We start from the raw sequence: 13,352 nt of genomic DNA, 5'->3' as shown, positions 1-13,352 counted from the left end.
AAAATGGGGATAAGAGTGGAAACGTGAACAGATTGGAATTTCCCTCTTAGTTCAACTTTAATTCTCCAGAAGTGCAATCTTTTTCCACTCGAAAACCTTAAGGTGGACATGGCTGATTTTACACTTAACATCCACTTTGTTTACACCGTTATTCCACTCAAAAGTCGTAAAAGTGGACACTGCTTGAACTCCACCTTAAGTCCACTTTTGATTCACTGTATTCTCTACTCTTATTCCCATCATGTGTTCTAACAACGAACAGGTATGGTTTTACTTTACTTTTCGATTTTTCCATCGTTATTTCGGAAAAATCTAATCTGTCCACTCTTTTCACCGATTGTTAACGGTGGACGTTTGGAACAGGGGAGGGGATAAAATGCAAGAGCAGGCAGTTAAACGCACCCAGCAATAATTTAATCCCAAAAAATGTAAAGATAAGAGCGAAATGTATGCACGCAAGTATTGTTAAATATATGAAGATGGGATATGGGCGTATTTCGATGTGCGTTTATGACTGGGGATAATTCGATCTCGTAAATTGGAGATAGTTCAAAGTATTTTCGGGCGGGCTTACACCCATCGTATGTATCAAACTACCCCGCTCACTATCCCGTAAAAAGTTTAAGAGTTTTCCAGGGTATGGCTTTGCTCAAATTTTGCTGATAACACCTCCGGTGCACACCTAGTTTTGCGTTTATTTTCTGAATAAGAACATACGTTGCTTTTTTTCAAAAAAATATTGTGCGCACCTTGAGCACCAGCGTAGAAAGGCCAAACACATTAAAGTGGTGCAAGAGCAAAATTCAAAAAGATCGGACGTGTTCAACAGTGAAACTTTGCATAAAATGATAAATGGAACGAACAGCTTCAAAAATTTCCATTGTCTTTTTGATCGACCCTGTACTTTTGAAAGAATCTATCGGCATTTCTAATATCGGGAAACAACAATTTTGTACTTGGACGCGGAATTAAAAACATTTTCTTAAACATTTTTTTATTGCATTTTTCAGGAAAAAATGTCATGTTAAGATTACATTAAACAGTAAGCGAAAATCTAAGCTGTTACTAGGTAGAAAACCAATTAAGGGAGATAAATGTCTTTTATGGGTCTTATATCAAATCAAAAACACCAGATTTTTGCAATATCCGTTAAAGAGCAAAATATATGATCCACGACCTTGGGTTTTGCAGTAATAAGAAAAATGGCCTGTGAAAAAATTTGGCACATATGTATGTTTTTACTTGCCTACATTTTAACCAAAAATAAATTGCTTGTGTTATATAGTTCAACTAAAGATAATGATCAGGAACGATTTAAGAAAACAGTGCTCGGCTATCTATCTTTAATTTATCACACAAAAAGTAAAAACCATGTTCATTCTTCATATCTTGAGGGATATGTGGTACACTAATTGTACTCAAAAACTAATTCAATTAGTAATTAATCTTGTTAACCATTTTGTCTTCTTTTTTCAATCACGTTCCGCATCGCTTCATGAACAAAACTGCAGTTAATGATTTTGACCGTGAGTTTCATTTTGTTCATGAAACCTGTCAATTTTTATATGGCAAATTTGTTCTTTTTTCTTGCAATACTAAATCAGTTTACCTTTTTCTCCTCTTCGATTGCTGAGGGAAACCGCTTTCAGCTTTTGTCAAGAACTGCGCCAGATCTTACTTATTTTTATTGTCAAATCTACTTTGCGTAGCTCTCTGATGACTGAAGCGTTTTCGTCCGTCGTCACGACATACGATTCGGGGGCCAAAACATCGTAGAGGTCGACCAAACTTTTCTTGAAAGTTTTCCCTGTGGCTTCCTCTTGGCCAATTTTAGGGTCAACGATGACTCAGTCCGAGACACTAACATTCCCAGTTCTGATTTTTCAAGTTGTTGTAAGTGATTGAGTTTTGACTAAATTTTTGTCTAAATTTGATTAAAAATTAGGCTAATTTGCCACAAATTCTTAGTAGAAGCTGGTGAATTTTTTCCAAAAAAACAAATTTCCTTGAAATTCTCTTTGCAGTGGAATTCCAGACGCAAAGAGCTTCAAATTGTTGCCGCATGTGTTTGCCTGGGATGCCCTTAGAAAAAGTCAAAATGTCAAGAAAAAAAAGTGGGTTAACATAAAGTTGTCCAATTTTTTTTTCAAAATTTTGTGGGAACAATTAACGGCCAACAAGACTGTCAAAATTAAACCCCAAGGTTTACCGCAAGGATGCAAGATTCGAGGGATAATGAAGGAAATTTTTAGGGTTTCACACCCAAAACATCGCTCGAAAAGATGTACGATTACGGCGGCAACATATGAAAGGGGGTGAAATGATACTTTCTGAAAAGTTTTTCGTGGAACGAGGGGAGAGGTAAAAGCACAGAGAGCAGAATTATCCTGAAATAGATTAATAGGGACGTGGGGTATCCGGGTCGACGTTTTTGCCCGAGTCTGCGGTTAACAATTGCGGATAGGAGTGGAGACGGTTTTCAACCGCTTAAAAATGGGGATAAGAGTGGAAACGTGAACAGATTGGAATTTCCCTCTTAGTTCAACTTTAATTCTCCAGAAGTGCAATCTTTTTCCACTCGAAAACCTTAAGGTGGACATGGCTGATTTTACACTTAACATCCACTTTGTTTACACCGTTATTCCACTCAAAAGTCGTAAAAGTGGACACTGCTTGAACTCCACCTTAAGTCCACTTTTGATTCACTGTATTCTCTACTCTTATTCCCATCATGTGTTCTAACAACGAACAGGTATGGTTTTACTTTACTTTTCGATTTTTCCATCGTTATTTCGGAAAAATCTAATCTGTCCACTCTTTTCACCGATTGTTAACGGTGGACGTTTGGAACAGGGGAGGGGATAAAATGCAAGAGCAGGCAGTTAAACGCACCCAGCAATAATTTAATCCCAAAAAATGTAAAGATAAGAGCGAAATGTATGCACGCAAGTATTGTTAAATATATGAAGATGGGATATGGGCGTATTTCGATGTGCGTTTATGACTGGGGATAATTCGATCTCGTAAATTGGAGATAGTTCAAAGTATTTTCGGGCGGGCTTACACCCATCGTATGTATCAAACTACCCCGCTCACTATCCCGTAAAAAGTTTAAGAGTTTTCCAGGGTATGGCTTTGCTCAAATTTTGCTGATAACACCTCCGGTGCACACCTAGTTTTGCGTTTATTTTCTGAATAAGAACATACGTTGCTTTTTTTCAAAAAAATATTGTGCGCACCTTGAGCACCAGCGTAGAAAGGCCAAACACATTAAAGTGGTGCAAGAGCAAAATTCAAAAAGATCGGACGTGTTCAACAGTGAAACTTTGCATAAAATGATAAATGGAACGAACAGCTTCAAAAATTTCCATTGTCTTTTTGATCGACCCTGTACTTTTGAAAGAATCTATCGGCATTTCTAATATCGGGAAACAACAATTTTGTACTTGGACGCGGAATTAAAAACATTTTCTTAAACATTTTTTTATTGCATTTTTCAGGAAAAAATGTCATGTTAAGATTACATTAAACAGTAAGCGAAAATCTAAGCTGTTACTAGGTAGAAAACCAATTAAGGGAGATAAATGTCTTTTATGGGTCTTATATCAAATCAAAAACACCAGATTTTTGCAATATCCGTTAAAGAGCAAAATATATGATCCACGACCTTGGGTTTTGCAGTAATAAGAAAAATGGCCTGTGAAAAAATTTGGCACATATGTATGTTTTTACTTGCCTACATTTTAACCAAAAATAAATTGCTTGTGTTATATAGTTCAACTAAAGATAATGATCAGGAACGATTTAAGAAAACAGTGCTCGGCTATCTATCTTTAATTTATCACACAAAAAGTAAAAACCATGTTCATTCTTCATATCTTGAGGGATATGTGGTACACTAATTGTACTCAAAAACTAATTCAATTAGTAATTAATCTTGTTAACCATTTTGTCTTCTTTTTTCAATCACGTTCCGCATCGCTTCATGAACAAAACTGCAGTTAATGATTTTGACCGTGAGTTTCATTTTGTTCATGAAACCTGTCAATTTTTATATGGCAAATTTGTTCTTTTTTCTTGCAATACTAAATCAGTTTACCTTTTTCTCCTCTTCGATTGCTGAGGGAAACCGCTTTCAGCTTTTGTCAAGAACTGCGCCAGATCTTACTTATTTTTATTGTCAAATCTACTTTGCGTAGCTCTCTGATGACTGAAGCGTTTTCGTCCGTCGTCACGACATACGATTCGGGGGCCAAAACATCGTAGAGGTCGACCAAACTTTTCTTGAAAGTTTTCCCTGTGGCTTCCTCTTGGCCAATTTTAGGGTCAACGATGACTCAGTCCGAGACACTAACATTCCCAGTTCTGATTTTTCAAGATACCGTGATTTTTTCTGCGGATCATCATGTTTTCGTTTATTAGCCACATCAGTTGCCGGTATTCAATTGTTCTCTAATTCTCAATCAATTCCCCCCCCCTGTGTCCCATTTTGCGTTAATCATCAACTGATTCCAGCCAGCTGATTTGAAATCTTAAAAAAATTGTTTTACTGGTTAGATGTGTTTTTTAATCATGACAGTACTTATGTTACTGAGTGATAGATAGGCTTTACGTCAAAAATTGGTCACAAAATGTGCTTTTTCGAGTATTCTTTGCCTTGATATGCAAATTTTGTGTTAAAAGGAAATTTTTGAGGCCTTTAAATAGAATTTTGATTAAGCTGCCTTCCTTGTGCACGATAAGAGTGTTGTCATTGTTTGACTTAATCGTTGCCAGTAAGCCAATTTTATTATGACCGCGTATTGACGCCGCGATTAGCACAAAATAAATCCGTTTAAAAAAGCATTTTTTTGCTGTCCTTATTGACTCCCGCATGATCTAGTCTATTGGAACGCGGAACGTCGTGCAGAAGATTATACCTTTGTAGAAGTTTGTGGACATTCATTGCTTTTGATCTGTCAAATAGCTCATCTGTTGAAAACATTGAAAATCAATCTCTGCAGGCAAGAAAGTACAGTTGTTGATTTTTCTCATTGTAATTGGGACCACCAAAATTAAATTTTGTATTTCTTCGTTTGGAACTTCATACATCTTAAGTGGTTCCGATTTAGAATGTGAAAAATTTAAAGTTAGAATTTTAATTTTTGAAACAATTATTTAATTCTTGCAAGTGGCATTTCTGGAAAGGTTGTCTGTGTTCATGTACGGCCACACGCTTGAACCACCAGGTCTGCCACGCTATTAAATTTAGATTTTCGAAGCGCTTGCTGAGTAAATTGAATAACTAGACTACCGAACAAATGTCTTCCATTAATTGGTGTTACACCGACTGCTAGCACTAGAAATTGTTTTTTATCAATCTCCCAGTAATAACTCACAGGAAATTACATACTACCGGAAGTTTCAACTTCCTCATATGGTAAAGGTTTTAATTCGTTCGGCTTTTTCTCAGACCATATAATCGAGGGAGCTTTGGTGCAATTGTACAAGATATCTCTTACCTGAGATAAATTGATTATCAAACCCGCGCTTCCAATTCGATTAAAACTGATCAATTTGTATTTCCAGCAGTGAATTGTGATTTTTGAGGCCTTATATTATTTGTTCTGCAAATCAGTGCTTCTTAATCGCAACCTGAGGAAATGAAATTTGAGTAGCAATTCACATTAAAACTTTGAACTTAATATAGATTTGCTTCATCTTGGGACGCAGTTTTATTATTAGTTCCCATGCACGATTGTTGGCGATTTTTTGGAATCACCCAGTTTTGTACGGCAAATCATAGCGCGTTGTTTTTGGAGTTCGCAATGATTACATTTCTTTCGCTTGCTGGGTTATTCATTCGACGCCCTTCACTCCAACTCTCCCAATTTTTTGGTATTGTTGCTTTCACGTCTGCTATTTTTTCTGCCCCGCGATTTTTTTCCTTTTGTATAGCATTGCGGATAACTTGGAATTATTTGTTGCAGACTTCCTTGACCCATTTCCGAATTGATTGCAATGGTGAGAGCTCTGGCGGGGGCTACTGCATCACGAAGAATTTTCTTTGTATGTGGGAATCAGACATGTTCGTTATGAAGATATCTCCTATTAAGTTGTTCTCACAATCTTCAAAATTATGATTTTCTGCTAATTTGTTCAGTTTACTGTAGAAAGTTCTACTGACTTGGCGCTTTTTATTTTCTTATAGAATATAGTGTAGTGATCAAACTTGGTATTCTTTGGTCTGATGAAAGAGTTTTCCAACCTGTTCCTCAGTTTTTGATTAGTTTAGACTTAGATATTGCTGTGGGATGTTTTTTGGTGTCAAAATTTTTCGTCCTTTTGTTCCAATACTCAAATACAGATGTGAGACGCATTTCTGGTCACATAGTGTCCGTGCTCAGTCTCTCACAAAGAATTCCAATTTCTAGGAGTTCTTGACTTTCCAGTTCCCTCCAAAATTTAATTTGTTTGTTTTTGATTTGTTCTTGTCTATCTTGAAGTTTTGTTGGATATTCTTTAGGCTCTTCATATCGTGGTTCGCGTTGAAGTTTTTTTTGGTTTCTCTCTTAGAAGAATGCCCAGAACGATGCTTTCTCGAGCTAAAATCCCGAGTTTCACATGAATTCTCTATTTTTCCCATCTGATTGTTAGTTCCTGTCTTTTCGAGAATTGATATATGTATGTTTCATGAATTGCCTCTATTCTTCACTGCTGACTGCGGCTTGACATTCACGTTGGTACTTCTTCTTTTAGTTTGTTACTTTTGCGGTGGAATTACAGGTGAATTCTAGGTAATGCGAATTGGGACAGCAAATATTCAACAATTTATATTATTTGAGTCTGATCAGTTCTGTTCTGTTGCAAATTTTAAGGTGTTTTTCTCCGCGAAAACAAGAGGGATTTGTATTATTTGATTTGCAGCGGGGTAAATCGCTCCAATTTAATTAGCTTATTTAAATTGTGATTTGAGACTCAAAATTGAGACTTTTAGGAGAACAACTGAAATTTAAATTAAATTTGTGGAAACGATAGTTGGTTTGAAAATGCAAAAGATGAGCAAAGAATTAGTCATGAACACTTCACTTTGTGATTTGAACAAGTTTCTAAACATATTTCAATGACAACTGAATTAATTAAGATTTAACTTTTGATCAGACAATGATTCATGAACTGGGATTAAGATACACCAAATAGGGATATTGATCAGGAGACAGGAAAAGCATAACAAAGATAGGGGCCAAACGGAAACGATGGAATTGCGTTTCTAGGCCAGCAGCGAATATATATTTTTCAAATCCCGTTACAAATACTGTCTCGGAAAACGTTTATTCAGTGAATTTTTGAGAAAAGTGTGCGCCCAAAAAAAGCTCAGATATATTATATATATATATATATATATATATATATATATATATATATATATCAGGATTGTGACCAAAAATAAAATGCAGATAGCACAGTTAAATAACCAGCTCAATAAAAACAACTTAAGAATTGTGGAAACTTCCGGATTCTAAAAAAGAAACCACAGGAAAAACCCCAACTAATTTTTGGTTGAAAAAATAGGAATAAGGAAATCCCCTACTGAAACATAGAGGGTTTATTTCGTAGGGGTTCATTTCCTAGACTCGGAAATGTCAATCTCTTCTTGAGTGTATTCAAGCAACTGTGAAAACCGGGGGACGGTATGCAACACGTTAACACAGTTGATGATAGTTTGTGTGAAGAGAATCTCATAATTCCGATATACGAAAGCGTGAATTAAACATAAAATTGAAGTAACGATATATCGGAAGACACTCGCGTTTCTTGATATGAAACACTGTTCTAACAACCTTGAAGCTCAAATTTGAAAGGTATACTAAAGGTTTTGTCGGTAGTTTGAAAAGCCTATCAAATATAATATTTTCTATAATATATAATAAACTCTAAATCACTAATTTTTTAAGTTTTGGAAATTTGTCGGTGACAGGGGTCGGTATATCATGTAAAAACTCAACTTACCGAGTCTCTTGTTTCTTCTTTGGAGTCACTTCTTTGGACCGAGGGCGCTTTGAGTTAACGCTTGCGCCAGAGTCAAGAAGGACATTTATTGTTCACTCAAAATTTGAAGGTAGAGTTTATCATTCGAGCCTGAGTTGTGCAAAACATTTAAAGTCCAATTAATCTGTTAAACTTGGTTAAATTAAAATATATTGCAGCAAACAAAATTCCCTTCTGTGAATGTTTCAACCAATCACTGACTGAGAAGACCCTATTCTCTTTTAAATGGTGATTGCTTTTATATTTTTAGATATTTATTAATATAATAGTAAAAAAAACTAATTGGTAGCAATTGTGCCGAAAAGAGCTCTTTGTATTGATCAGCAGACAACGTTTTTTTTATTCAATGCACATTTCAGAGCACGTACTATTTTCTCCAACTCCCTGCTATTTGGCCAATTCAAAAAGCATACATTAGAGCCACAAGTGAGATTGGCGAAAACGTAACTTCTATATAAGTTTACTTTTGCTCTAATGTTGGTGGAAAAAAAACATTTCTTTTCAAAAATAAAATATTCTGCTGTGCCCTGGCTGGTTTAATCTTGTTAATAGAAAAAATTCAAGGTCTGTCAAATATGGCTGGAGCGGACATTCAATACTTTTTGCAAAATTTTTTACATCAATGTATCTTCTCTGTTTACTTCGAATCCAATATCATCAAAGTTTGGTCAATGAAGTTCATTTTTTGTCTAAAGGCCACTTGATTGCTCTGTCCACATCGTCTTACGTAGAGACCAAATTATTGAAGTTTTCTTTCTGTAATTTTAGTTTGATCTGGAAAGGTAAGCTCTTTTCAAGTAAACTTGGAATGTCTTTTATATAAACACTATAAATAAAAACAGCAAAAACTGATCTCAGAGGACCCCATTTGTTACTGATATTTTTGATAAATTTTTTAGTCACAAGTCAAAAATACACATTCCGTTCTGTTGGATGAGTAATCTGCAAACAATTGCAAGAAATTTTGACCGCAGCAAAATAATCCTTTCCTACATAAAATTGCGTTTTTTGTGTCGAAGGCTTCGGCAATATAACGATAAACACAAAGGACAGATTCCCTCGAGTTGAATCATTGAAAAAGTGTGTTAACTTTATTTGAGCATTGTCGAATATTTTTGCCTGACCTCTTGTTGTCAATGAGCGAATTGTTTTCCCGAAAAATTGTGAACAGTTGTGCCTCAAAAAATAAAGATCATGCACCCAACTTAAACACTGGTCTGTGTTTTTCAACATAAAGACTCGTTTCATTTTGGTGCAATGGTTCGATAACTGCTTTCTTTGAGTAGTCTTTGAACTTAATATTGTCATCAGTTTTATCGTAAACGTCAATAATTTTCGGTATAATGGCTTTCGAGAACGTTTTCAGTAACCTAGGACACAAATGGTCATAAGAAATGGATAATAAAATGACAAGATAAAAGCGAGGCCTGAAGGTCTTTTTCTAAAAAATATGCTTATCTTCCAGAAAAGTTATTTGGCCCAGATAATGAGAATGAAACTTACACAGAGCTCATATTCAATTTTAAAAGAAGGACGTAAAAAGTTCATTTAACGGATTGTCTTTTTGTGTTGAACTAATCGGTGCGCTTTTATTAGAATGCACGTCCCTAGGCATAAGAGCTACACAATGTTAGTTTCTCATCTCGTGGTGAATTTGTGCAGAGTTCATGTTAATCTTTAATGGATTCAAAACCATCTGTATATCACTGACTCCTACAATTTACATATAACTTGTCGTTACGATTGAAGTTTATCTCCGGTGTTATCCAGAATTGGTTAGTCACATAGAATTAGGTAAGTCTACTTCGTGCGCAGGAATAAGTAGCCCTATATCTATAAACATTAGGGCAATAACGAGAGTCCTTATCGAGTCTTGTTTAATATTGTTTAACTGTATTTTACTGAACAGCCTCGTGTCGGTGAAGTAAAATAAAGGAACGACTGTATTAAGGAATACTTTCTCTTCAGTGTATCTGAATATCTTGGGTGAATTTAATATAGTCACATAAATATATCAACCAACTTATTGACATTGCATTTCATGGACTAGACACTCATTTTGATCTGAACTCTTTTTGGATGAGTTAATTATTATTTTTTTTGTTTCTAGTTCTTTTCGTTCAGTTCGGTTTTTTCAGTTTATCTCAAAACTTATAGGCGCAGAGAGCGTAGATTATGTGGTAGCCTAGGCAAATTTCAGTTATGGCACCCCGATCATTTAGACAAACGATGTCGCCATCAGATATACTCCCCTCTGCTTTAGCCAAAATATCATTATCACTCGTGACTACATATTTCCCATCTTCACTCCCGAATAGAACCTCGTTTGGGTCAGCTGTTGGCAACCTTTTTAACCCCGTAAAATATCTCCGACTTTTTTTTGAATACCTTATTTGCGGAAGTTCTTGGAAATTTGTTATGTCATCGGAAGAGATTAGTTTTAAAGAGGCATCGTTGCAAAATTGTTCAGCACCACCATAGTTGAGTTTTTCATTGGAACTTCTGACACATCTTCCGGCCCCGAAAGTCATACTACCCGCTAATGTATCGCACACAATTGTCGCATCTAAAATCAGAACAAACATAGTTAGCACTGCGCCAGATATGCCCTCATTAACATCTTGCACAAATGTTGCAATGTTTTTTTCTGCAAAAATCTTGCACTTCGATTCAAAAATTGAAACATTTTTGTAAGAATTACTTTTTTTGCAAACATTGGATAGTTGATAGTTGAGAAAAACAAATATGCGCCATAATGCTTAAAAAAATTTTTTGGAACTTGAAAAACCCACAAGACAGATACAACCCAAAATGGTTTTTTTTTAAAAAAATAATTTTCAGATTCATATAAAAGAATTAGTCTATTGAGCTTAATTTAGAAGTGAGCTTGATGTTTGCGTCTGTTTTCAGTCAGTTTTGATCGACTATCAGCTGAGTACTACTGAACAGTATATTATTGAAATTCTTGGTTGTATTGTTCAATTAATGGATACAAAAATAACGAATGTAAGTCAGTAAATGATGTATCGTAAAGTGTAGTAGTCAAAAACCGACGCTTCTTTCAACCAAAACCGACGAAACCGACAAAAACCGACGCTTCGTACGTCGTTTTTGTCGATATTTCTCAACGCGGGTTAGTTGCATTCTAGCTATATCTCGGCAAAACGAACATAGTCCCTTTGGTTACATTAATCATGGAACCCGCCTCCCTCTCCCCACGACAAAACCCAAAATTTTGATAGAAGATCCCCAAGCAAAAATACTCCCACGGTTAATTTTTGTGGGAGAAGGACTTATTTCCTTAGATAATTTTATGGACAAAATGCGTTGGTTAAGGTCTAATAGGTCTCTGAACAGACCAACATGAGCACAGATTGTTACATATTGTGCGCTTGAATTGCATAGTCTGGTACAATCGCTGGGCGTACGACAATGCTCCGGAACTTAACTGGCCAGAGGCTGTTTGGGTCTGAAATGGTCTGATTAGAGATAAACAGGTGCTTAGAGAACTCACGTCATTTTGAACGCACAAGGATGTTGTAGGAATGAAAGATTTTGCAGCAACGATGTGATGACAATAGAGATTTTGTAGGAACGATGTTATGACAATAGAGATTTTGTAGGAAGGATGTTATGACAATAGAGATTTTGTAGGAACGATGTGATGACAATAGAGATTTTGTAGGAACGATGTTATGACAATAGAGATTTTGTAGGAACGATGTTATGACAATAGAGATTTTGCAGCAACGATGTGATGACAATAGAGATTTTGTAGGAACGATGTTATGACAATTGAGATTTTGTAGGAAGGATGTTATGACAATAGAGATTTTGTAGGAACGATGTTATGACAATAGAGATTTTGTAGGAACGATGTTATGACAATAGAGATTTTGTAGGAACGATGTTATGACAATAGAGATTTTGTAGGAACGATGTTATGACAATAGAGATTTTGTAGGAACGATGTTATGACAATAGAGATTTTGTAGGAACGATATGATGACAATATAGATTTTGTAGGAACAATGTTATGACAAAAGAGATTTTGTAGGAACGATGTTATGACAATAGAGATTTTGTAGGAACGATGTTATGACAATAGAGATTTTGTAGAAACGATGTTATGACAATAGAGGTTTTATAGGAACGATGTTATGACAATAGAGATTTTGTAGGAACGATGTTACGACAATAGAGATTTTGCAGCAACGATGTGATGACAATAAAGATTTTGTAGGAACGATGTTATGACAATAGAGATTTTGTAGAAAGGATTTTATGACAATAGAGATTTTGTAGGAACGATGTTATGACAATAGAGATTTTGTAGGAAGGATGTTATGACAATAGAGATTTTGTAGGAACGATGTTATGACAATAGAGATTTTGTAGTAACGATGTTATGACAATAGAGATTTTGTAGGAACGATGTTATGACAATAGAAAATTTGTAGGAACGATTTGATGGCAGTAGAGATTTTGTAGGAACGATGTGATGACAATAGAGATTTTCTTTAGGAACGATGTTATGACAATAGAGATTTTGTAGGAACGATGTTATGACAATAGAGATTTTGTAGGAACGATGTGATGACAATAGAGATTTTGTAGAAACGATATGATGACAATAGAGATTTTGTAGGAACGATGTTATGACAATAGAGATTTTGCAGCAACAATGTGATGACAATAGAGATTTTGTAGGAACGATGTTATGACAATAGAGATTTTGTAGGAACGATGTTATGACAATAGAGATTTTGTAGGAACGATGTTATGACAATAGAGATTTTGTAGGAACGATGTTATGACAATAGAGATTTTGTAGAAAGGATATTATGACAATAGAGATTTTGTAGGAACGATGTTATGACAATAGAGATTTTGTAGGAACGATGTTATGACAATAGAGATTTTGTAGGAACGATGTTATGACAATAGAGATTTTGTAGGAACGATGTTATGACAATAGAGATTTTGTAGGAACGATGTTATGACAATAGAGATTTTGCAGCAACGATGTGATGACAATAGAGATTTTGTAGGAACGATGTTATGACAATTGAGATTTTGTAGGAACGATGTTATGACAATAGAGATTTTGTAGGAACGATGTTATGACAATAGAGATTTTGTAGGAACGATGTTATGACAATAGAGATTTTGTAGAAAGGATATTATGACAATAGAGATTTTGTAGGAACGATGTTATGACAATAGAGATTTTGTAGGAACGATGTTATGACAATAGAGATTTTGTAGGAACGATGTTATGACAATAGAGATTTTGTAGGAACGATGTTATGACAATAAAGATT

General features: G+C 35.3%; 1 protein-coding gene across 1 annotated transcript in view; it reads right to left on the bottom strand.

Moving 5' to 3' along the window:
• Positions 1-10,017: 10,017 nt before the first annotated feature.
• Positions 10,018-13,352, bottom strand: part of LOC142336853 (uncharacterized) — a 34,912-nt gene continuing 31,577 nt past the window's right edge. The window contains exon 5 of the mRNA XM_075385809.1: positions 10,018-10,594. Coding sequence (XP_075241924.1) covers positions 10,173-10,594 — 422 coding nt within the window. The 3' untranslated portion in view covers positions 10,018-10,172. The remainder of the gene's footprint in view (positions 10,595-13,352) is intronic.

This window comes from Convolutriloba macropyga, chromosome 3, assembly GCF_964194025.1.
Source record: "Convolutriloba macropyga chromosome 3, txConMacr16.3, whole genome shotgun sequence".
Classification (NCBI taxonomy): Eukaryota; Metazoa; Xenacoelomorpha; order Acoela; family Convolutidae; genus Convolutriloba; species Convolutriloba macropyga.
The sequence above is the reverse complement of the archived record's forward strand: the minus strand, read 5'-3'. Positions and strand labels throughout refer to the sequence as shown.